General features: G+C 38.6%; 1 protein-coding gene across 18 annotated transcripts in view; it reads left to right on the forward strand.

The window, feature by feature from the left end:
* Positions 1 to 26,673, forward strand: part of UNC13B (unc-13 homolog B) — a 259,488-nt gene that overhangs the window by 148,747 nt on the left and 84,068 nt on the right. For 11 of the 18 annotated variants that reach the window (XR_006294935.1, XM_043565489.1, XM_043565486.1 and 8 more), the window contains 4 exons: positions 3,158 to 3,392; positions 7,590 to 16,046; positions 19,317 to 19,631; positions 21,679 to 21,769. Coding sequence is in view for 17 of the 18 variants with exons in the window: in XM_043565489.1 (XP_043421424.1) it covers positions 3,158 to 3,392; positions 7,590 to 16,046; positions 19,317 to 19,631; positions 21,679 to 21,769 (9,098 nt within the window). In the remaining variant the exon portion in view is untranslated. The remainder of the gene's footprint in view (positions 1 to 3,157; positions 3,393 to 7,589; positions 16,047 to 19,316; positions 19,632 to 21,678; positions 21,770 to 26,673) is intronic. The other 7 variants (XM_043565501.1, XM_043565502.1, XM_043565496.1 and 4 more) reach the window with 1 other exon arrangement.

Genomic DNA, 26,673 nt, shown 5'->3' on the forward strand with positions numbered 1-26,673 from the left:
AGTATTTCATTCAGTACTGTTTGAGTGCCTACTCTGTACCAGAGGCCCATTTTTGACCCAGCTTAGATTACTTTCCCCAGGTTCATTTTCTATCATTTCCTTCCATGTCCTTTTATGTACCTGCCAAATGAACTACCAAGTGTTTTTCAAAATTACATATAGGCTTTCTCACTATTGGGCCTTTACACATGCCATTATTTTTATCTAGATTCTAGGAGGTATTTCCCTCCAAACTTAACCTGTTGAAAACCTGCCAGTCTTTCACAATCCTCTCCTCCATAAAACTTTCCCTGCTCACACTAACAGGAAGTGACCTTACCTTCAACTGATACAGCATTGGGTTTGTACTGTTTTCAAGATTGTTCGTTTCTTGTATTTGTATCAATATTTTCTCTCTCCTATTAGGCTGACTCTACACTCTGAATCTTCTGTGTTGTTTACCATTGTGCTTATAGGCACTCAATAAATACTTGAATGAGTTAATTTTCCCAACCTTTTCTATTTTTGCCCTCATACGAGCTCACAAGTCCTCCTTAAGCTGAGTAACCAAACCTGCATATAGGTTCTCTTTCTCAGTGAAACCAGGAGTTTTCTGTTTTAGCTGCAGTGGTGTTGTGGAGGAGAGAGTAGAGCCAGTAAGAGATCACCACTGCCACACTGAAAGCACAATTCTTTTATTCAAGCCTTTTCCTTAATTTCCCTTTTTAGTTTCTAATCAGCTTTGGTGGTGCCAGGAGGTTTACTTTCTAGGGAGATTGAGGATGGTGTCCAGGGAGAAAAGCTGGTCTTTGCTCTCATCTACCTTTTTTTCTATTTCTCTCTGTCATCTCACCTCCCTTTTTTGTATTTCCTTTCTCCTATCCCCTCCTACTTTTCATATTCTCTTCTACTTCTAACCTCTTCTTTCTAGAAACATTTTGTTTCTTAATATTTGCCCTTTATTTTTTTGAGTTTATTTATTTTGAGAGAGAGAGAGAGAGAGAGCAAGCGAGCGCACAAGCAGGGGAGGGGCAGAGACAGAGGCAGAGAATCCTAAACAGGCTCTGCACCATCAAAGCAGAGCTCAGCTCGGGGCTTGATCTCACAAACTGAGATCTTGACCTGAGCCAAAATCAAAAGGTGGATGTTCAACCAACTGAGCCACCCAGGTGCCCTGCCTTTATTTCTTCAGTATAGAAATGTCAGCCTTTAGGAAAGTTTTAGAGTATTCTTCCTGTTAGCCTAGCAAAATAAAAAAGTAGAGCATTATTTAGGAGTAATCAGATTCAGTGAAAAACTAAGTAGTTTCTAACTCTGTATCATGGGCTCCTAATTCTGGCCTCATAATCAGTGAGATTGTCTATCACTGCTCCCTCTTTGGTTCTCTGTGTTGATACTTTTCCTGCTGGAGTTTAAGTAGGCTTTTTGGCTTTGTCTGCTTTTTTGCCCCGTCCTCCCATCTGTATGCATGAAAAATCCATCTGTAGGTTCAGAAAGCATGAAGTCTGAAAGACATACTGGTTTTTGTCCCTTGATCCTTTCTCTCTAGTGTTCAGAACAACAAATGTATCAAGATCTGAAACCAATACCCCTAAAAGTCTCTTTTTTCTAATGTGTGATCAGAATGCTTTCTGAGCAGAATGCTTTGTATCCCCTATGGTTTGACTAGTACCCTTCCTGGCCATTTTTGAAGTTAGCCTCTTTTTCATGTTGATTTTTTTCTCCTGAGGTAATGATTACTCTCCTTTTCTTATGCTCATATGTTGCCTTAAATTCAAAAGGGAAAATGCTCATGAGATCTTCTATCCCTACTCTGAGCTGTACCCACAAATGTTGTCTGGAATCCAGTGTTCAAATTTTCTTCATTGGTTGTAAAACCCACATGTTTTAGCTCTCTTGTCTCTTTTAGTGGAATTACTATCTACCATGTAGTCCTAGTGTGCAAGCCAAGGTGTCATTTCCCTGTTACCTTCTATTTGTCCCCTGGTTTTATCACTTCACTCTGGATTTTTTTTTTCCAGTTCCTTAACTCTTTTCCATTTCCACTGCATGGATGCAGGTTTTTATCTCCTACATGAGCGATTGTGAAAGCCCAATCTTATGGTCTTCAGAAGGTTTTCACTGCCCACATAACTACCAAGATTTTTTTTTTTAATTACTAATATGAGGAGTCCATCTCCATTTTAGGATGATAAATAATTCCTTTTCCTCACTGTGCCAAATAGGAAATTGGCAAGACAGGACATATGGGATCATGCTTGGAGCAGGATTTGTAACTGCGGTCATTTTAGCTAACATCAAGAATAAAACTAGCTTGTCAGGTGCTGGCCTGAAAAGCAGAAATAATTTTATGAAATTATAGACACTGTTGTTAGACAAACTTGGCTGCATTGTCAGCAAGATTCCATTGCCAGTGCTTATGTTTTCCTCTTTAGCCCAGGCTTCAGATGGAAATTCTGAGCCCCAGGATGTAGGTACTTGATAGGAGTTGTTAGAAAAACCTGTTGTTGCAGCAAGACAGTGAGACTGTTCTGGAGTGCCTGGCTGACTCAGTCAGTAAAGCATGTGACTCTTGATTGTGGGGTCATGAGTTCAAGCCCCACAATGGGTGTAGAGCTTACTTAAAAAAAATTAAAAGTTGGCATAGTACTTAAAAAAAAAAAACAACCGCTGCTATTCTTAGTCAAGCTTTTGGTTTGACTGCTGAACCTTGGCTTTGACTTTCCTCATTACCTGACCAGCTTCTGAAGTTGGACCTGCTTATTGGGTTTAGCCATCTGTTTTTAAAGTCTGAAAGCAGCAAGCCAACTTCAAATGAGAATTTCTCTTCTGCCCATTTTTATAACAGTAAAATACTAGAATCTATGACATTTAGAAACAGATTTTTACTAGAGTTATGGTAGCTAGAGAGTCAGAATTCCAGAGAATTCTGCACTGGGAAAATGCAACTTGGAACTCCTCTTGAGAATGAGCACTAAAATGAAAACAAGTGTCTTGTCTCATAAGGAAAGAAACTTGTGAGTATTAATTGAAACAGTTTTCTATATGGCATTGAAGTCACTTGGCTCGTGTGTTCTTGTCCTCAAGGTCCAGGCTTGTGGCTACTTAGGATAGAAGCAGAAGAAAATTCTGAAGAACTAAATAAAGCTGGAATGCCTTGACTGTGCTTCTTTCACAGCTTTTGAAGATCCTGATAGTGCCGTTGATGACCGAGATAGTGACTATCGCAGTGAGACCAGCAATAGCATCCCACCTCCTTACCATACGACTTCCCAGCCCAATGCTTCTGTGCACCAGTTTCCTGTGCCTGTGCGATTGCCACAGCAGCTGCTACTTCAGGGCAGTTCCCGGGATTCTTGCAATGACTCTATGCAAAGTTATGATCTTGATTATCCAGAGCGGAGGGCCCTCAGGTGGGTATTAGAAACAAAGCATTTTCTTTTCCTCATGTGTAGTTTCCAAGATACAACTGACAATATTTTGATGCTTTAACTTGAGGTGGTAGTGCAAATATAGCAATCTGAAAGGCCAAGCTCCAGCCGTTCTGTATAGATTATCGGTCTTTTTTTTTCTCTTTTATACATCCCCATTTAGACATTTCTGTTATAAATATTTCTCTTTATGATCAGTGATTCTCACCTGGTGGGAGCATGCTCACTTAGGGTGGATGATTGAAAACCAGCCCATGCCTGTGCCCAGCCCAGTGATTCTGATACACTTTTCACCAAGATTAAAAAAAGAAAATCACAGATGTTAAATGTTTGGATAATCCTTCCTACCTAAATATTTCCCTGGGAACTTTAGATGATCTCTTCATAGCAGATTCAGTACTTTTGCTGGAACTTTAGAAAAATTTTAAATACACAAAACATGGTTAAAAAATGTTAAGGTACAATAACACATATAATGAAGAATCTCCCACTTGCACCTGTCCTTCTCTACCCCATCCCCTTCCTGTCTTCTAGTTCTCACACCACCCTTGTTTGTTTCTTATGTACCCTTCCATAGACTATTGTCATATATTTTTGAGTATAAAAACAAATATATACGTATATGCTCCCCCTCCTTCCCCCAACTTAAAAAAAATGCTAACAACATTTGGACAAATACAGTCAACATCCATATTCGTGTTATCTAGATTCATCAATTGTGTTAACATTATGCTACATTTACTTTTTATTTCATTCTCTCTAATGTATATTCATATGTGCATGCCTTTTTTTTTTCTGAACTATTTGAAATTAATTGCAGATACCATGTTACTTTACCAGGAAGTACTTGAGCATATAATTCCCAAGAGAAAGGACTTTCTCTTACATAGCCTCAATATAATGATCACATTTAAGAAATGTAACAATACAATGATACTATTTAATATATGGACCATATTTAAATTTCTCTAGTCCCAATTATCTTCTGTATATTTCCTTTTTTCCATTTTCCATATTTCTATTTTTGATCTAGGATCCAATCAAAGATCATGGTACATTACATTTGATTTCCTATTTCTGTAGTCTATTATAATCTAACATTTTTTGAAGAGTCCAGGCCAGTTGTTTTGAGAATATGCTCTTAATTTGGTTTGGCTGATTGTTTTATGTTTAGAATCAGGTTAAACATTTTTGGCAAAAACATTACAATAGATGCTCAGCAGACACATGATTTTACTTTGCCTTTTTATTGGTTATGTTTAGTTTGACCTCTGAGTTAAGAAATCTGGTATATGCCAGATTTTCCAGTGTAAAGTTACCCTTTGTAATTAGAGTATCTGGAATGATACCCTAGATTGTGTCCTTATTCTGTTTCCCCAACAACATTTTACCCATTAATTGTAGTATCCATTGATGATCCTTGCCTGAATTAATTATTGGTTGGAGGTTAATATTTTATTTTTATTTTTTATTTTTTTTAATACGGAATTTATTGTCCAATTGGTTTCCATACAACACCCAGTGCTCCTTCCAACAGGTGCCCTCCTCAGTGCCCACCACCCACCCTCACCTCCCTCCCACTCCCCAGCAACCCTCAGTTTATTCTCAGTTTTTAAGAGTCTCTTATGGTTTGGCTCCCTAACTTTTTTTTTTCCCCTTCCCCTCCCCCATGTTCTTCTGTTAAGTTTCTCAGGATCCACATAAGAGTGAAAACATATGGTATCTGTCTTTCTCTGTATGACTTATTTCACTTAGCATAACACTCTCCAGTTCCATCCACGTTGCTGCAAAAGGTCATATTTCATTCTTTCTCATTGCCAAGTAGTATTCCATTGTATATATTTTAAAAACCATTCCAGTTTAGCTCATAATTTTGGTTGCTAAAATTCACCATCCCATAACATAATATCATTTCTTTTTGCTTATCTTGCCAAACTGGTGAATATTAATCCCAAGCCTCAGATGGTTGCCTACCTGCGATACAACATCCTGTCTCAGTTTACTATCATCTGTGGGAATATTTTAAATGAAACTTTTTCACCTATCAAACATCACATAGAATTTTTACTCTTTATAATCTGATTTTAAAAAGAAATAGGCCAGGAATTCTACTGTAGTTGGTCTCTACTCCTTGCGGGTTTATTAGTGAACATTTGCATATTTTATATATTTGATTTTAGTTGTTTATATTGTCCTACTTTAAGAAAAAAATAATAGCAAAAATCCATGACTTTTGACCTTCTTTCCCTCTATATTTCCAAGTTTTAGATGTGTAGGCCAGCAATAATAATGGTGCATCAACCTAAATGACTACATTTTATTTAATTATTACCCTATTATTATTTTGATTGTTTCCTAGGCTACTGCTATAATAATGTTTAGAAGAGTATTAGTAATATACTTTAAATTGCAAATTTTTTCCTAAAATGTTTTTAACTTAATCCCATATAAATGTGGTTTTATTCTATCAGTATAAGACATGAGTTTAAAGAATAAATATTTTTTCTCTCCAGCAGAGAAAAATTAACATGATTTTTAAGTAAGCTTTTATCATAGACATTTTTAACTTAAAATTTTTGAAATGATTCATCCTTTAAAAAGTTTGAAGAAATTTTATCACCAGCATTGATTTTTAAACTTCTCTCTTACTGTAAATACTAAGTTCTTGGAGATGGTCTGAGTCCTTACGTTACACAGTTTCTTAGTAAGAACATTTAAAATCCTGAGGGAACAAATATTCTCAGTACCTGCCAGTAAATTAGAAGTGTAAGAATAAATAGCTTCATTCACTATAGCAATGGCTATCTATTGATTTAAGTTGAAGTATAAAGCCTTCTAGGCTGGAGTTAGTTTAGTTTGAGTTTTTGCGGATACTGGAGAATAATGAAACTCCATGTAAAAAAAAAATATGTTAGATTGGATTTCCTGTCTCAACTAAGTGGGCTTTTTTGAAAAATATTTTTAAGTAATCTCTATACCCAATGTGGGGTTTGAACTCACAGTAATGAGATCAAGAGTTGCACCTTCCACCTACTGAGCCAGCCAGGTACCCCAGTCAAATGGGCTTTCACCTAATGAATCCAGAGTAACTGGAAACTTACATAAATTATGTAAAAGCCCATAATTTGAGATTTGAAAATAGAGTTGGACTTTGTTAGATATATATATCCAAAGTATCTCTAGTGTTGAGGGATCAAAAGCAAAAGAATATCTCTTGAAGTTTATTATTAATACCTCTTCAGTTTCTCCCTTGAAGATTTTTAGTGACTATGAGACCACTATGATCTTCTTTCTGATTCCTAAATAAATACAATTGGATGTTAGGTCTATAAAAGAACATACTGGGCTCACAGGCTTCTAGTCTGCAGGTCCTCTATATACCCCCACTTGAGTACACAGGAAGTGGGCAGTTTCTAATCTAACTGAAAGAAAGGTCAAGTATCTTATGTATTTATTGACTTAAGTTGGAATATAGCTTCTAGTGTTATAATCAATATAGGGAAAGGTCGTCATTTCACTGTGATCCTCGATGCATATAGTTTTTAAATTTCATAAATTGTAATGCTTTAAATAATATGCTCTTGTTGGTCCTGTAACAAGGTTTGCCTTTTGACAATCAAAGATTATTTTTATTTGGATAGTTTTTCTTTTTAAAAGAAATATGTTTGATCATATTCTTGACTATACTGCCTCAAATAATAACTTACAGTAAGTTAACAGCTTGACATCTTTTCAGACCCAAATTCATCAACAAATTTAGGTTTCTTGAAATCCCTTGATATATTTTCATCGAATACTTAGTTCTAAACTTGGGCATTGTAAATACAGTCTAAATATTGAGGAAACATGTTCATTTTGTTTGTCTCTATCTTTCTTAGAAAATAAAAGGATCCTAAAAAGCTCATGGTAGCAAGTGAAGTACAGTATTTTAAAGTTATTATTATAGCAGTTCTTTTTCTGATGTGGAAAAAACTATTTGACTAAATTGCTTTAATACTGACTTAAGAACATGTAAATTTCTTTATCATACGTTTTTAGTCTGAATGGTTTTTGTCAAACTATTTTATTTTAGTTTTCTCATTGAATGTGCACTGAATTTTATGATTTGTTTCTTCCTTTTCCCTGTTTCGTCTTTTTTCTTTGTCTTACTCTTCCTCCAATTTTATCCCTTTATATCAGACAAGACTTGCAGGCTAAGAATGACAAAATTAGGATTATTTCAGCTTTCTCTGATGTTGACTATGAAGAGCAAGAAGGTACATATGAGGAGATAGAGGGGGAAATACCACAAGAGTTTCTAGAAAACAGTAACATAAAGGAAGCAAAAGTAAAAGAAATTAGAACTCTTTCAAAAACTGATAAATCTTACAGCCGTCAAGAACAACAGAAGTACAAGAATTGGGAAAAGATACCATCACAGGGCCAAGAAACTGAATTCTCTACTGCCTTTAATTTTGACCTTAAGTATGAAACATCTGTGTTCTCCAGTTATCCTCAGAAATATGATACAGTAGATAGGAGAAGAAAAAATAAACCCTTATACCGTGATTTTGAACACAGTCAAAGAACACAGTACAATGAAAGATCAGAAACTAAGACTGACTTCAAAAGTACATATCCTGACACTGAAAATTGTAACATTTGCCACACTGAAAAGAAGAAACAAAATTACCCAATTTTGCACCCTTATAAAAACGGCTTTGTGGTCAAGAGTGGCATCTGGACCACCAAGTTGGAAAATCATGATTACGATCTTTCTGGTGGTTACAAGAACTGTGAAAAATCATCTGGCTTAAACCAGCATGTCACTAATTTCACTCCATTAGATATTCTTGAAGATTCTACTAGTAGTACTTCTGAGGAACTTCTGAGCTCTCCTCTCACTGATAAGCCAGAAGGTTTACTGTCACCAATAAGTCATCCATCCAATATCCATCATAGTGGAGGCTTTCCTGAAGAATACAATGTAACAAATCCAGCATTCCCATTACAAACGATGAACTGTGATGCAAACACACTTGGAGATCTGTCTGGGTGCCCCATGGAAGAGATGACCCCTCCCTCTCTTGAGGAACCCAAGGAGGACTATGTTGATACAATGGATGAGCTTCAGTGTTTGGTAGAAACTGTGTCAGAATATTTAGCAGAGAAAGAAGAGGAGATTAATGGATTTGGTTCCCTTTCACCAACTGAAAAATCACTTAAACACAATAGTACTGGTAATAATGCAGAACAGAAAATGCTTGGAGATCAAATACCACCTTTAACCATTGTCAAGAATGACAAGGACAAGGCTGTCTCTTTCCCTGAGCTGAATGGAGTGAAATGTGCTGTTGGTTCTTTGTTTAGTTCACTTACAGAAAAGGTAGGTTCGGGAACAAAGCATCTAACAACCTCTGTGGAAAAGCTGGTTTATTTAGTTCCAGAGAAAACAGAAACTCTTGATCAGATAGAGATGACTAATTCAGGATCTAAACCCAGAGCCAAGTCTGTATTGGGGAAAGATCTTTCCATACGATCTCCATTATCCTCTCACACAGTTGATAATAAAGATTTTGGCAGAAATGACAAAACTTCTGAAAATGAGCACACAGGTGGTAAAACTGGAAATGTAAGCCTTCAGGATGCAACAGAGACTACTGGAAGGGACTCCACTCCACAGAGTCAGAGTTCAGTTATAAAGTCTGTTTTCAGCATGTTAAATCCATTAAAGATCTTTTCCGAAAAGGATGAAACCAAAAAAGATGACCAGAACAAGCCAACAAGAAAGGAAAGCTTTGTTGGGTGTGGTTCAGAGTCAAATCAAAGGAAAGACACCCTTGGCAATGACAATAAAATCATCACTTTAGATAGGCATGATGGAGAAACTACAAGCTCATCCCAAATGCCCACAAGTGAAGATTTGTTGTCTTCCCAAGTGACCAATGAACCTTCAAGCTTAGGTGGTTCTGCAAATAAAAAAGATGATATTGAGAGTCTCTTGGAAAGAAAACCCTGTACAGATTTGTCTCTGGTACCACATCAACCAAAAATATGTGCCCCAAACACTGTAGGACATCCTTGTATAGCTGGCAGTACAACTGCAAATAGAGAGTCTTCTTCAAAGACAGTAGAGGGGGAGAAAGTTACTGGTGATGATGATTTTCTTGAGCCACTCAGAAAATCCTTTAGCCAGTTTTTGCTCACTTCACCTGAGACCTGTTCAAAGGAAACTTTGTCAGAATCTATGAAAATTCACCAGTTGGAGGAAGATGGATGGGAAAGGGGCCATAAGAAAAATGGACATTCCTTTTCCTTTAATAGAAAACTACATATTCCATTTTTCAGAGTTCTTAGTCATTCTGAGAAACAGCAAGATTTAAGAGAGAAAGGAAGCATTTTTCCTCTTTTTAAATTTCCTTTCACTGATGGTCGTACCACTGTCAATGACCAGAGTTTTCCTGACTCAGCAGTAACTGTTGATGAAGAGATCCAAAGAAACTGCCATGAAAATGCCAAACTTAATTTAATAAAATCTAGTTCAGTTCCAAATATTCATAATAATTTAGGGAAACCTGATGATACAGAAACATTTAATAAAAATGACCAAATAAATTGTCCTGAAGATACCACACTTAATAGAATAAAGTCTAATTCTGTTCCAATTATTAATAATGATCTTGGGAAATTTGGGAATATAGAGAAATTGAATTCAAGTGATCACACAGCAGCAGAGAACTGTCAGATAGATACTTTAGCCATCCCTGAAGTTGTGTCCAAAGAATATATTCCTTCAGATTCTTCAGAAGAAAGTAAGACTCTTACACAAGTGACATCTTTAACAGTATCAGACTCATTAACATTTACTTCTACCATTTCAAAATCCACCTTGGTTAATGAAATTAATGAAGACAGACTTGTAGATAAAGCCTCTAAGAAAAGAATCCAAGGAGGCCTCCTTTCTGGCCTATTTAACAGGTTTTCTTCTCTTGAAAACTTGTCTAATCAACAAGAATTAAATTTGAAAAGTGGTGACTCTCATCATAATAATAATACTCCAGGATTACTCTCTGGAATATTTAACTTGATACATAATAACAATGTGACTGATTATAAACCAGATGAGGCAAAGTCCATGTCTTTAGGCAATATAAAAAGTTTGAATGGAAATAAACATTTATCTGTGGATGAGATCCCTGTTACTTCATGTGTGACTTCTGAGAATCAGAGGAACCATGTTGAAAAAGAAGAAACATCTGGCTTAATAAAAAACTTTATATCTTTACCTAAAGAAAACATACCATTATCTGATGCTTGGGTTGATAATGATCATTGCTCTCCTAGGTGGAAAAACCAGCTAAGTGAAAAGAATTGCCCCTCTTCTGAGGACAGGTTACTTGACTTTGCTCCGAGCACTCAGCAGGGCCTCTTAGAAAAATCTTTGGCTGAGAGGCTGACACCACACCATGTTCTTAAGGAGAAAATACATGAAAATTCAAACAAGTTAAACCCACATACATTAAATACTAACATTCTTAATAAATCAAACCACTATCAGGCTTTTGAAGAGATGAATAATCCTTTCTGTTCTGAATGGGACTCTGATATAAAAGATTTCTCTAAAAATTCCAGAAAACTTCAGCCAGTTTATTATATGCTAAATCAAAATACATTCCCATCAGCTGATGTTTTCTTGTGGCCTGACTCAGAAAGCTCAGCAATAAATTTTTGCCAAAAGGATCAAACTGCAAATATCATGGAGTGGAAAACAAATCCAAACAGTGTCATTTGGCGTGACTTACCATATGAATCATTGGACCAGTTAGCATTTAATGAAGATAACTTATTAAGAAGTGATATGTGGGCAGCTCACTCATTATATGGAAATTCATATCTTCCAATTAGTGAGACTACGAATTCACTAGAAGAATTGCCCATTGACTTAAGTTGTTCTTCAGGTTATGAGAAGACTACATATTCTGTAGTTGATCAAGAATCATTAAGAATGGATGAAAACTTTGTTTTTTCAAGTGTCAGTTATGACTACCAGGAATGGTGGTCATGTCTTGAAAATGGAGTGTGGTGGCCATCAGAGAATGGAGATTATGGATATTATATGTTTCATGATGGTCAGTATATGTATTATCTCCTCACTGATTCTACTGGGCAGTATGCCTATTTATTTATACCTGATTGTTCTTATCAAGAATATTTGAATTGTGATTTACAAACAAATGATCTATCAAGTATTATGTTGGATGACAGCATTATATCAGCCTGTAGTTTTAAAGTACGTGACAAGGAAGATGAATTATCCTGGTATGTTGAAGAGGAACCAATTGATGACCCTCTTGATTTATCTGTAGTTTTGCCAAAAAGTGAGGGACCAGTGTATCTAAATTTAGGAACCTTTTCACAAGTACTTGAACAGTCAAGTTATGGCCAAAAGGATCAACCATTAGATTTTTCAGGCTATAATCTTCAAAAGTTTAAAGGAAATTTTAGATCTTTTGAAGAAGTGGTTTGTAGTTCTGAAGACTTTGAATATATATTGGATCTCAGAAATCAGCCCCAAACTATTGGTAATCATGACTTAAATAAAAATCCTGTTGTAGAGAGAAGTAAGTATCAGCTTCTTGCTAAGGATGCATCAATTTACCCTTCCAGTTTCCATTGGATTCAGTCTTCTGAAGAAGCTACCTCTTTGGTTCATTTTGAAGATATGACTAATAGCCTACAGCAAACAGGAGAGATGTCATCACTGAAAAAAGGAACCTCATTATTTTCTGCTTTGGGTGCTTTGGTTACAAGGACTTTGAATTTTGATGAGAATGAATCCTTAGAGTCTTTGGTTTTAAAGAAAATGAATCAGGAGTCAGACTTAGCAGAGCTCACAAATGGTGGTGTTCAGTCATTAATCTTGAATAAGCAATTAGAGAATAACTCCCAAAATGAAGAAGAAGGTCTTCTCAAGAAGGATTTAGAAAGAAAAACAGTACCCAATGTTCCGCAACCAGAATTTAAAAATATGAAGCAAGAATTCCCTTTAAATAAAAGTATTCATGTGAAAAAACAAAGTTTGTTAAAATCTGTTGTCCAGGTAAGCCAAATAACTCCTCAGGCTAAAGCAGATATAGAAAATGAGGAAATCATTACAGTTGACTCTGTTTCCATTCCTCTTACATCACAATTCAGTGAGGATGAACCCAAGAACTGTGAGCTTCTCCATGACCAGTCTTCCAAAGAGTCTGAGAGAACATTATTTAAAAGTGCATTGAAACTCTTTGGCCGGGGAGAAGACCCTTCAGTAAGTGTGGTGTCAAATGGAAAACAGGCATCTGGATTTTTGAACCTTTTTAAAACCCAGGCAAATAAAGAAGGATCACCAAATTTAGAAAAGAATGAAGATAAAAATATACCTTCTCAGCAAAAGAATGAATCTTCTGGTGTTTCAAATTTTTTTGGTACCCTTGGGGACTTATTTAAAACCAATGTATCTTCTATACAGACAACTGAAAATATGTCTGTTTCCTCGATGGTTAATAAGGATGAAGTCAAATCAAGTCCTAATCCTGCACAGCTAAATAGCCAGGATGTTGGGAACTTTTCTGCTATGCCAGTTGCCTCTAAAAGGAAGGTTCGAGTTAGGAGTCTGAACAAGCAGATTACTATTGATGACAGTGGGCTAAAAGAACCATCAACTATAGATACACAGAGTAATAATTTGACTGGAAAAGAGGTATCTTCCAGAGACCACCTAATCCAGCAATCACCAAATCCATCGTTCTCAAGAAATTGTCTCAAAGAGGCTTCCAGAGATTCTTCAATAGAAACTAACATTGTGTCTACAGTGACAGAAGTTTCAGGAAGTAGTAAACTGTCTGTTGATATTCTGAGCAGACGAAATTCAAATGAACAGGATCATTCTTCTGACCAAGACTGGAGTTTTTCAACTGCCACAACATCTCCATCTCAACCAGAGTTGCCAACCAGAAAGAGTATATTTTCTTTCCTGACTGGATCTGAAAAATCTGAGAACAGAGCCTCTGCTGCTCTACCAAGAACCAAATCTCAAGCAGAAAGGCTATTCACACTTCCTTCCTTTTTTTCCACTACTAACTCAAGCAGCAAGAAGGATGCCGCTCATAATAGCCCTTTTAGTTTCTTCAGCTTGTCCTTTTTGGACGAAAAGCAGCAGACTCCTGGGGAAAAACATAGCCTTTCAACAGTTGCTCCCGTGACTTCTCAGCCCTGTAAGAAGCCAAGTGTTTTTGTAGACATGAGTGGCACAATGACTAGAGAAGGTTCCAGTGGCAATAGAGATCGCATAATCCAGGAGGTAGCTCATGAACAGCAAATAGTTCCTTGTGTTTCTATTAGCAACACTACTGAGGTTACTTGCCTTACAGATGAGCTCAATGTAGAGGACTATCAGGGAAAACTAGATTCTAGTAATGGACCAGGGACATCTTTAGCAAATTTCCAGACGAATAAGTTGCAAGACGATGTTCCTCATTCACCAGGATTTCAGGTACAAACTGAAACTCTGCTCATTGGTCCAGAGTCCCTTGGGGTAGCTCCCTATGAAGAAGAGCCTTTCATACAGGAAGTCTTCCCTTGTGACAGCCTGGCCAAGTCTTTTTCACATGATAACCATTTGACTAAAAAGCTCAATAATTTAGACAGTTGTACTAACTACCACCACAATGAAAGATTTACGAGTGACCCTTTGAACTTGCCATTAGAAAAGGCTCCTGATGACACCTTAACACAGATCCTGGAGGCAACCTCGCCCTCTGTGGAGCAAGGGTATACAGGGCACCTCCAGAGCCTAGAGACAGATAAAGAGGAAGACAAATCAATGTTGGGCTCTTCAGTAGAAATGTTTTCAGGGTTTGTGACAAAAGTGAAATCTTTCTCTGAGTGCTTAATTGAACCTCCCAAAACTTTCTCTGGACTTTTCTCCTCTCCTAAACCTCCAACAAAAAACTCCTTTTTCTCTCTCTCTTCTCGTGCATCATCTCAGTCCCTCAAAGGTGAGTTACTTGGAATTTTTAAAAGTCCCAAATCAGAGACTCACAAACAAGAATCGCCGATCCCAGCTACTGCATGGCCTCAAAATGGTAGTTGCAGAGATACTGTAGGATTAGTACCTCCAGGAAATTTATGGGGAGAAACTTCCTCTCCAGCACTCAATTCAGAATCTACTCTCAGTGAGTGTAGAATGACTGTGGTTAGTGCAAAGTCAGACTCAGAGATCCTGATAGATGATACTAAATTAACAGCTGAAATGGAAAACAATAATATTCCTGACAATATTCTAGAATCCCAAGATTCTGAAACAATTAGGGCTGCACCTTCTGTTTCAGAGGATGATACTGGACAAGGAGTATTGTCTCTGAGTGATGAAGGAGACATGGGGTTGTTGCAGGGCACAGACACAGAGACATCATTGGAAGCAGAGCACATTTCATTGCCATCACAGTTGGATCCAGATCCTACCTGTGTGGCCAAAGAGCTTCCTCCTCCATTTCAGCCACCTAGTCCTCTTGAGCCAGAGCCAGCTATGCAATCTACTTCCACAAACCAAGACTTCTTGGAGCTACAGGCAGCCAATTCAGTAGAAACCAATACTTCACTATTTAGTGAGGCAAATGTTGGCCAGAGTGCCACACCAGAAACCCCAGGATACCTTTCTCAACCACTCCTGGAGGAACCTGTGCTTTGTGCCAGAAAAAACTGTGAGATACTTGATACCCACAAAGATCTACCTGCAGTGCCCCAAGAAACAGAGCAGCCAAGACCTCTTTTTGAGATCCCAAATATGACCAATTGGCCAAAACTCCATTTCCCATCCTCTGCCACTGACTGTGGGAAACCACTGAGGTCTTTCTTTTCCCCACCTTCCTCCTCTGGCAGTAGAGCAGCAGAGCCTGGTTTAATGGGCAGTTTTAAGAAGTTGTCAAATCTATTTGAGGGAGGTAGTGAGGGGAAAGGGAGTACACTGGCAGGTGATCTAAAACTAAGGTTTGGAAAGAAGCTGGATCTTTCATTCACATGGCCAAAAGAGAACAAAGCGGGCCCTGAACAAATCCCTGCAGAATCCTCTTCTCCAGTTTTGGTTATCAGCGGCGATCAGGATCTTAACTCTAGTGAGGCTGACAAAACTTTAGAGGCTTCTCAAATAGCTGGAGCTAGTGCTGAGCCAGCTACTCAGCCCTCAGGGACCTCTGAGCAGCTGGAGACCAAGCCAAGTATATGTACTCAAGAGCTTTCAGGGCCTGGAGAAATGGAAAACCAGCAGGGAATTTCAGCATCTGGAGAACACTGGGGTTCCAAAAGCAACCTCTCGACCTCCACCTGTCCTTCAGGGAGTCATAAGGAAGAACACTGCACTGTCACTGAGCTGCTTCACCAGCCAAAAACACAAGAGGAGGTGATGCCTGCTAGCTCTGAGTCTCTTTCAGATGTGCAGCAGCCAGTCACTTTGCATGGCATCAAGGAACCAGAGACCGACAAAGGGCCTGTTCTCATTGAGCTACTTCACCAGCTAGAAAGACAAGAAGAGGAGGTGGTGCCTGCTAGCGCTGAGGCTCTTTCAGATGTGCAGCAGCCAGTCACTCTGCATGACATCAAGGAACCAAAGACCAACACAAGGCCTGTTCTCAACTAAAGCATCATAAATGATTTTAAAGAATTGACCATTTATGATGCAGTGACTTAGTGGTAGATTAATGGTAGCCTGCTTTTTAATTTTCCTGTGTCTTTCCTAGCACCTGAGTTTTATGTTAACTAGGGGTTAAGTAACAAATAATGTGTGGGTCTCCTCATTCTTTCCCATCTCTCTAGTGCCAAATGTAATTCATTTATTGGAAGAAGGAACTTAGTTCTAAAAGAAAGGCTTTGCCCTGGTATTTACTCATTCTGGTTTGCTCTGCCTAGTGTAAAGTGGCATAGAGAATGGAGGGTAGGAAGAGGCAGCAAGTAGTAATGTGGCATATATTAATTATAGCCACATAACAGGCTAGGATGCTTCCTTGGGACTTCAGCACTTATTAACTAGGAAGCGACCTACTTTGCTTTGCTTTTTCAAGTCTTCTAAGATACTTTCTCCAGTGGCAATGAGGTTATTAAGTAACATGCAAAATGCAGAGGTTGAGGTTGAGATAATTTATATATTCTATATCCTGTTCCACATGGATCCTGCATAGCTTCTTCCAGTCTTTGCCTTTTTGTACCCTTGAGGCTGGTGCCTGGTAAGTGCTTGGAATAAAGTGTCACAGGAGTTCAGGGCCATCATTTGCTGTAGTTCTTTATTCTGGAGCATTGTGCAGGGTCCACATGGAAAAGATACTATTTCCCCTAAGAGGAAGCACCATATACAGTGCAATTTAGGAATATTGCCATGACCTCCCACACAAAACTGTCCAAAGAGGCTGGTCTTAGAGGTTGTGTGTGTGTGTGTGTGTGTGTGTGTGTGTGTGTGTACACATTTGTTAGGGACTATTCAGAACAGTGACGTGGTGCCTGTCCTGCTGCCATGGGATGAAGGATCAGTAATTAGTCTGAAAATACCAGGTAATTGGGAGGAACCATAGGGAAAATATCACTAGAAAACAATAATGATTTATCTTCATTTGGCCAAAGGTAAAATAAGCCCTTTAGTTAAAAGTTTGACTCTGTGGCAAGGAAATTCTTGTCCTTTTGCATGGAAACTTTCCAGCAGGATACCAGAAGTGAAAGGAAGGCCCCTGACTTGGGACAGAAGTATCCAAATGGGCTAGGATAGATCTGGTAGATCATCACCTAGAACCTCTTTTTTTTTTTTTTTAAGTTTATTTATTTTGAGAGAGAGTGTGAGCAGGAGAAGGGCAGAGAGAGAGAGGGTGAGAGAGAATCCCAAGCAGGCTCTGTGCTGTCAGCACGAACCACACGATCATGACCTGAGCCGAAAACGATAGTTGGATCTTAATTGACTGAGCCACCCAGGTGCCCCTCGAACCTCTATCTTGAATAGGACTGACTCCCTTAAATTCAGTATATGCCTCACAGGAGTAATTTGCAGATACTGCTCTTCTTTCTAATCATGAATCACTGCCACTTTCTCTGCCCTAGGTACTGTCTCTAGGAACGAATTAACTTTCTGGGTATGGGAATTGAGATGATTGAGAACAGGTTGGGCTGGCCTTTCTTCAGGTATAAAAATGCATTAATATGGCCCTGACCCAGATCCTAGAGTTGGACTTTGTCTACTTTATCCAAAACTGAGTCATGTCCTGAGAGCAACTCAGTTACAGATGGGCGAGTTCATCTTTGGGACATTCCCTGTTACATACCACTGTGACATTTCTGTTGATGAGACCATTCCCCTGAAGAGTTTTTTTTGGTCATAGACTTCATCTCCTAGTGGCTTCCATTACCTCATCAAGTAGATAGCTCAGAGATAATTGAAGGAACATCTCCAATCTCTTTTGGTCATCCTAAGGAACAGACATTCACATTTACAATTGTAGAGGAAGAAAAGGGGACATCAAGGGGACATCAATTTAATAAATAATAGGAAAGGGAAGTAGAGTTCATCCATTTTACTTTATGGAAATGAGAAGACTTTAATCAAGGCCACTGGACAAGTTTCTTTAGAAGTCTGAGTCAAGGGGCACCTGGGTGGCTCATTGGTAAGCATCCAACTTCGGCTCAGGTCATGATCCCACGGTTTGTGGGTTTGAACCCCGCATCAGGCTCTGTGCTTACAGTTCAGAACCTGGAGCCTGCTTCAGATTCTGTGTCTCCCTCTCTCTCTGCCTCTGCCCTTGCACTCTGTCTCTCTGTCTCTCTCTCAAAAATATATAAACACTTAAAAAAAAAAAGTCTGAGTAAAGAATTTTAGGCATAAACAACAGACTATTTTAATAATCCTTTTTAAAAAATGTTTTTTAATGTTTATTTTTGAGAGAGAGTGTGCATGCACGTGTGCTCTCACACAAGTGGGGGAAGGGCAGAGAGAGAGGGAGACACAGAATCCGAAGCAGGTTCCAGGCTCTGAGCTGTCAGCATAGAGAGCCTGATGCAGGGCTCGAGTCCACCAACCGTGAGATGGTGACTTGAGCTGAAGTCAGACCATTAACTGACTGAGCCACCCAGGCTCCCCTAATCCTTTTGTTTGTTTGTTTGTTTTTAATGTTTTATTTATTTTTGGGAGAGAGACAGAGCACAAGCCGGGGAGGGGCAGAGAGAGAGGGAGACACAGAATCCGAAGCAGGCTCCAGGCTCTGAGTTGTCAGCACCCCCACATGGGGCCGGAACTCAGGAACCACGAGATCATGACCTGAGCCCAAGTCTGACACTTAACCAACTGAGCCACCCTGGTGCCAGACTATTTTAATAATTCTTTTTTTAATTTTTATTTTTTTTTAATGTTTATTTTTTTTTTTGAGAGAGACAGAGATAGAGTGTGAGCAAGGGAAGGTCAGAGAGAAAGGGAGACAGAATCCGGAACAGGTTCCAGGCTCCGAGCTGTCACAGCTGTCAGCACAGAGCCCAACGCGGGGCTCGAACTCACAAACCGTGAGATCATGACCTGAGCCGTAATCGGATGCTCAACTGACTGAGCCACCCAGGCGCCCCAGTATTTTAATAATTCTTAATCCTACTTACAAAAATCACATTAAGATAAAGTATGCTTCAAAGTCAAATAAATGTAGGTTAAGGTTAAGTGCTATTGGAGAACCCAGCACATTGTATTGTTTTTCTTGTTGTGCTTCTGCAGACTAGAAACTAGTTCTTCTAGATTGTGAAGTTTGGACCTGTCTTCCCAGGAACCTCTTGTTTGTGATTCTTGCCATCTTTATTTCTGGATTTATCAGTTACTTTTGTCCTGGTCTCTAGTTTGCATGTAACTACTCATCTGTCTTCCTCTCATTCTCACAGCCCCACCAGCAGTAGTAGGTATGGCTCCTCCTGTAATGTGAGTCAAGGAAGCTCTCAGTTGAGTGAACTAGACCAATGCCATGAACAAGATGATGACCGTCGGGAGAGGGACTCGATTCATTCATGCCACAGCTCTGGCAGCTTCTCCAGAGATGGCCAAGTGGGCTTTGGAGAACAAGAGAAAGCCTTGGAGGTGACAGGTGAAGAGGAGAAGGGGACAGCATGTGAACCCAAGGAGAGGAAAGAAGGTGCCACAATCCATCCTCCCCCAGATCTGGTGCTACACGAAGACCATGTCCTAGGCCCCCAGGAGAGGTAGGTGATGACTGCTTTGAGGAGTTCATGTGGTTTCCTCAGTACCTGCCTGTGGTAGTGTTAGATATAAGTGCTTTTCGTTTGTTTCCCTATAGCTGGGTATGGTAGTGATCAGGATACTGAGGGTTAGCTCCATACGCTTCTTTTGATTGTTGGTATAACTCCCTAGGTATTTTGAGGATCTCTGAAGATCACTTGGGTTCTTTGTAGTTACGTGCAGTGTACCACTCCTTTTTGAATCTGCAATTGTTGGCCCACTAGTTGACCTATATATGGTAGTCTCTGATCTGGAAGTGATCCAACCCCTGCAGCTTAGTTCATTCAGAGGAGCTACTTTGGATGAAATAGGCTCCCCAGCCTATTAATATTTAAACTTCTTATGTGAACATTGTTTTGTTTTGTTTCCTGGCTGAGAAAACCAGGACAGAGTTAAGAAAGAATTGGTCTAAAAGTCAGATGTAACTCTCGCTTCTGCCTCCTCAGGGTCTAGCAGTATATCTGGAATTAATTGGTACCCATAAGAAGAAAAATTTTAAACCTGTCTTTTTTTTTTTTTTTTTTTTTTTTTTTTTTAGAGACAGCAGGAGGGAGGGGGAACAAGAGAGAATCTTAAGCAGGTTTCATGCTCAGTGTGGAACCCGATGTGGGGCTCAAGCACATAACCCTGGGATTATGACCTGAGTCAAAATCAAGAGTTGGACACTCAACTGACTAAGCCACCCAGGTGCCCCTTTAACAGTCTTGTAATAAAGTTTAGTACAGTGTTTGAATGTTACTGTTATTGAATTAAATCAGTAGAGTTGCTGATAGATTGGGGCAGAGCACAGTTTTTCAGTCTTGGCACTGTTGACATTTGGGCCCAGATAACTTTATGGGAAGCTATCATAGGCACTTTAGAATACATAGTGGCATCCGCACACTGCATACCAGCAGTAAACTTCAGTTGTGACAACCAAAAATGTCTTCAGATGTCAGATTTCCTGTTGGGTACAGACCTGTCCCGGTTGAAAAGCACTGGGGTAGAGTGATAACAGCTAGGTGTGACTTAGATTCTCAAATTTCAGGTCTTAAAAATAAAGCGTCTCACCAGAAGTTCAGAGCAGTGAGTGCCGTTTATGTGGTAGAAGTTTGAAGAATGGTTGATGTGTGTATTCTACCCCTGAAGATACAAACTTACTTTCTCTTCTTACTTTTTCTTGATTTTTAGTCCTCTCTCATGGCTTGTCCAATAAACAAGACATCCAGGAGGTTTGGTTCACAACCCACTGAAAGATTGCTCTTTGTAAACCTTAGGTTTGTCAGATACCATTGTCTGGGTAGAGGTCTCGTCAGAGCAGCAGAAGTGCCCAACCTTTCAAAATTCTTAGTGGAGCAGGAAGGGTTCACAGGAACAAAATTCTGCCCTAAAGATGGATGCTATGTAGAACCCCCAAGGGAGACTAGTGGTTTTGAGAGGTAAGACACGAGGATTAGTCCCCATGTCTCTGCATAGTTTCAGGGCCCTTGTCATTGCTTTTACTAGAATCCTGAAACCTGACTGTCCCAATGAGCTGGCTCATTGGGTGAGTGAAAAAAGGGGAAAGAAGAGAGGGAATGGATAAAAAGCTGAGGGCCACCTGGATGGCTCAGTTGGTTAAGCATCTAACTCTTGATTTTGGTTCAGGTCATGATCTGACAGTTTGTGGGATCAAGCCCCACACATCAGGCTCTGCGCTAACAGCATGAGCCTGCGTGGGATTCTCTCTCCCTCCCTCTCTCTCTGGCCCCCACGCCCTGCTCCCGCATGTGCATATGAGTGCACATGCTCTCTCTCTCAAAATAAATAAATAAAACTTGGTTTTTAAAAAAAGCTAAAAGTTGTCATTTTAGAGAGGATTTTTTTTTCACATTGGCTATTTAGGTCTATGCTGTTTAGTGGCCCAAATCACTAACAAGTATACGCATGAATACAAAACATTTTACTTCAGATATTTGGCAGTTTTCCCTTGAGCACTGTCACCCTGTGGCCTGGGCTATTTTTAAGGAACATTCTTTTCTTTGTTACAAGCTTTCCTGAGGAGAAGGCTCCTTCACCATTTACCCAAGCCAGAGCGCACTGGATCCGAGCAGTTACCAAGGTTCGACTCCAGTTGCAGGAGGTAGGAAATCTGTTTTTCTACTACTAGTTGGGACAGTTTTTTCTTTGAAATTGGGAGACATATGGTGCTGAAGAAGCAGTCAGTGATTAGTCATCTTTTTATAGTGTGCTTTTGGGAATGCTTGACAAGTAAGCTAGAGCCTTAAGAGATGGGAGGTGGCTGTTGGCTCCCTTCTATGCTGATTAATGGAAATCAAATAGACTTAGTGGGTTGAGAGCCTGAAGGCTAAGTTAAATGCTATTTTCAGTACCATTGTCATTCTAAGGCCATTTTATTTTGAGTTTAGGACATGGAACCATTATAAGGCCTCTTAGGGTCAGTTGTTGTCTCCCTTGGCCATCCAGTTCAAGGTCACTGGCTAACCTATTATAGAGGGCCTTTTTAATGTATACAGAAAGGATGTTTTTAAATGAAGACAAGTGGCTGTCAGTAGTATAATACCTGGCAGATATTTAAAATGCAAGCATGCTCATATATGTAAACACACTTAAAAAATAATTTATTTTGAAATATTTTCTAACTTAGGGAAAAGTTGCCAAAATAGCAGTATAAAAAACTCATCTTTCTTACCAAGAATCCCCAGTTGTTGACATTTTATCGCAATTGCTTTATCACCCTCAATCCATTATGATTAATCTTTTTCTGAACCATTTGAGAAAACGGAGAGATGATTGTTACTCCTGAATAGTCCTTTTTGCATTTCCCAAAAAACAAGACTACTCTCCTATATAACCATAATGTAACCATCCACATCAGGAAATCAACAATGCAACACTATCATCAAAACCCCATGCAAATTTTGCCATCTGTCCCAACAATGTCTCTTTTCTTTCCTGGTCTAGGATATAATCCAGGCTGACATGTTAGTAGTCATATCTCTTTAGGCTCCTTTAATCAGGACTGGTTCCTCAGTTTTATCTTCAACAGACGGTTCAGGCATTGTATTTTGTAGTGTGTTCTTCATTTGGGGTCCATCCAGTGTTTCCTCATGTTCAGACTCAGGCCATGCTTTCTTGGCAGGAATTACACAAAAATGATGCTAGGCTCTATTTAATGAGTTGTATCAAGAAGTACATGTGTCACCCTGTCATGTCCTTGTAGTATTAACCTCAATCAACTAGAAATTTTTTATTGGCCAGGTTTCTAACCTGTCAAGTCATCAGGTCAGTTTTGTTATTGATAAGTGTTTTATGTACTCTGAGACCCATATATTATTCTTCATCACATCTCTACCTCTGAGCTAAGCATCTGTTGGTAATACCTATCTGAATCTACCACCACTAATGGTGGCTGCCAAATGGTTAGCTTTCTATTTCCATTATACTTTCTATGTTCGTTAGCTGGCATTCTATAAGGAGGAGATTTCTTTTTCTCCCGTTAATTTATTTATATCAATATAGACTCATGGATTCCCGATTTATTACATGAGTTATAATCCATTACTGTCATTTATTTTGTTGCTCAAATTGTTCTAGCACTGCTAATTTGACCCTTCAGGGAGAAGATAATGTTTTAATAATGACTGAAAAGGTAGCTGCTTTGGAAAAAAGCATTTTGAATACAGATGTATGAAAATGCTTTCTTTTGTGTGTACGTTCTTCCATTTCTTTTTTTCTTTCTTGCTTGCTTACTTGCTTCTTCTTCATCTTCAGCAGCAGCAGCAGAAACAATGAGTGTTACTCATAAAAACCTGTAACTGCATGTTCTAAAATCTTGGAAAGAAACTATTAACATATTTAAAAATCTTTCTAATTAAAAACTTCAGTGAGGTTTGAACTTATTTGTTAAAAATATTTCTATTTGATACGACATAAGAACTTGATTAGCCAAATTCCAACAAAATCTTTGACTAATTGCTACATAGGTACCAATTGCACATCTTCCATTTGACTGTATTATCTGTATCTTTTTGACAACTTTGAAAACCAAATACTGAAATAATTGAATGTGGAACCAGACTTACGAATAATTCTATAACAAAATGTTAAACCAAGATTTAAAAAATAATGAGACAGATTGTATCACATTGCTTTCACTAAAAATATTACTATTGCTAGTATTTTTAGTGACAGCAAGAAATATTTTTATCATTAATCCTAAATGTCTATTTCTTTTATGCTTTTTATATTTTTATAATGTAATGATTGTATTAATATATGTTTATAAGTTTTAAATGAATAAGTAATATATATATTGAGAGAGATGCTAAAAATGATTTCTGTGGATAAGGTTAACTAATCATAAACACTTGGAGTCTTATTGATCTAGACTGACATGAGGTAAACATTTAAAGTGAACAGTTTTTAAGAATGCAAGCTGGTGCAGCCACTCTGGAAAACAGTATGGAGGTTCCTCAAAAAATTAAAAATAGAACTACCCTACGACCCAGCAATTGCACTACTAGGCATTTATCCATGGGATACGGGTGTGCTGATTCGAAGGGACACATGCACCCCATGTTTATAGCAGCACTATCAACAATAGCCAAAGTATGGAAAGAGCCCAAATGTCCATCGATGGATGAATGGATAAAGAAGAAGTGGTATACACACACACACACACACACACACACACACACTCACACATATACAGTGGAGTATTACTCGGCAATCAAAAAGAATGACATCTTGCCATTGGCAACTACGTGGATGGAACTGGAGGTATTATGCTAAGTGAAATTAGAGAAAGATAAAAATCATATGAGTTCACTCATATGAGGACCTTAAGAGACAAAACAGATGAACATAAGGGAAGGGAAACAAAAATAATATAAAAACAGGGAGGGGACAAAACAGAAGAGACTCATACATATGGAAAACAAACAGAGGGTTACTGGAGGGGTTGTGGGAGGGGGGATGGGCTAAATGGGTAAGGGGCATTAAGGAATCTACTCCTGAAATCATTGTTTCACTATCTGCTAACTACTTCAGATATAAATTTACAAAAAAATAAAATTCAGTCAGGTGTCAGTTTTGAGGGTTAAGCTTCCAGACTCTGTTGTACATACCATTGCATACTTTTTCTAGATTGGCATTTACCATGATGTAATTGAGTTATTTATTTACCGTTTGATCTAACTTTTCTGTGTACTTGTAAGTTCTTTGATTTCTGGAGCTATTTTTTACTGCTAGTGTTCTAGAGCCCAGTTATAGAACCTGGCAGAGTGTTTAGCCAACTTTTTATAGATGCTTACCTAGCCAGAAAAGCCCATCAGCATTTTCACAGAAGTCTCTATGTGCCTCTTTATCTCTCTTAATTTTATTCTTAATTTTTTCAAGGCCTAGTAACTTAGCAACTATAAAATATTAGGTATTAGCATTAGCTATGTTTTCTTATATAATTTGTATAGTATATACATTAAATTAAAAATACTGAATTTGGACCATAGTATGTGTGCATTTAAAAATTTTCTCACTTATGGGGCGCCTGGGTGGCGCAGTCGGTTGAGCGTCCGACTTCAGCCAGGTCACGATCTCGCGGCCCGTGAGTTCGGGCCCCGCGTCGGGCTCTGGGCTGATGGCTCAGAGCCTGGAGCCTGTTTCCGATTCTGTGTCTCCCTCTTCTCTCTGCCCCTCCCCCGTTCATGCTCTGTCTCTCTCTGTCCCAAAAATAAATAAATGTTGAAAAAAAAAAATTTAAAAATTTTCTCACTTAGATTGTTTTTGTGAGCATTAAATATGTTTTGAAAACATGATTTAAGGTTTAGATTAATATTCCATTAGGTTGATGTTCCATAACAACTTGTGTTTCTTTATAATTATAAATAATGCTATGATGAGCATCATTTTGAGTGAATAGGTTTTTGATTTTTTTTCTTTAACTTAGCTTTCTCAAAGTAGATTCAAACAAATTACTGAGTTAAAGAGTATATATACTTTGTAAAGGCTTCTGATTAACTTCTGTGTGTGTTTTCAGAAAACTTTTTCCAATTTGTATTTTCAGTATTTGAAGGTGCCCCACCAACACTGAGTATTATCATTTTTGAAAATGTTTGCCAATTCAGCAGAAGAATGATATCCCCTTGTTTTAATTTACATTTCTTTGATAGTGATTTGAATATTTCCCATAAGTTTATAGGACATTCATTCTTCTTCAGCCAATAACCGCATTCAATAGACTTTGAGGAACTACCATAACCTAGTTATCCTTATGCCATTCCTATAAGCAGATTCTGGGAAGATATTCTGTAGGTCATCTCTGTATCTGGGGTGGCTGAGTGCCTGGCCATATGTACTTAATAAGTGTTTGATGACATTGCAGTAATGTTAGTAGTGTGGGTGGAATGGATATGATTTTGTACCTTATTTGGCTTAGCTGCAGAAAAATCTGGGGGAGGAGGTGAGACTTTTAGCTCTAGAAACTGAGACTGTGGTGGCAGCAGGTGGGTGGGTGTTCCAGGTGGAAGGGACAGTGAAGGAGAAGACATAGAGGTAGGCCGTGAGGAAGCCTTGACAGAAGCTCTTAGGTTGCTAAAGAAAGCTGGAGAAGGAGAGACTTATTTAGTAAGCAGAGATGGAACTGAACAAATAGAATAGAAGGCCTGTGTTTAAATGGAGCGATCTCAGGAGATTCAAGATTGTAGCTGGTCAACCTGAGAGGTGGATCAGCATTTTCTCAGGGAAGAGCTTTAAGACAGAATGAATTCACTGTCTCCCACAAAGTTCTGTTCTGTTCTTGTGACTCTCTCCCTAGCAGAGACTTCCTTCTCAGGCAATTGTTGAAGGCCTGAAAAAGGTATTCTTCTGGGGAAAAATCATGCTCAAGGGGAGCACCCTTGAGGGCCCCATCTCTTAGACTTAGTTGCATCAGGAAAGCATTCTTTCTGTAATTTGAACCTGTAGGATTTTGTTCTGATCATGGCTGCCTATGTTAAACTTTTACTACTTCAATTCTTTACCCTCGTG

Source organism: Prionailurus bengalensis, chromosome D4, assembly GCF_016509475.1.
Source record: "Prionailurus bengalensis isolate Pbe53 chromosome D4, Fcat_Pben_1.1_paternal_pri, whole genome shotgun sequence".
Lineage (NCBI taxonomy): Eukaryota > Metazoa > Chordata > Mammalia > Carnivora > Felidae > Prionailurus > Prionailurus bengalensis.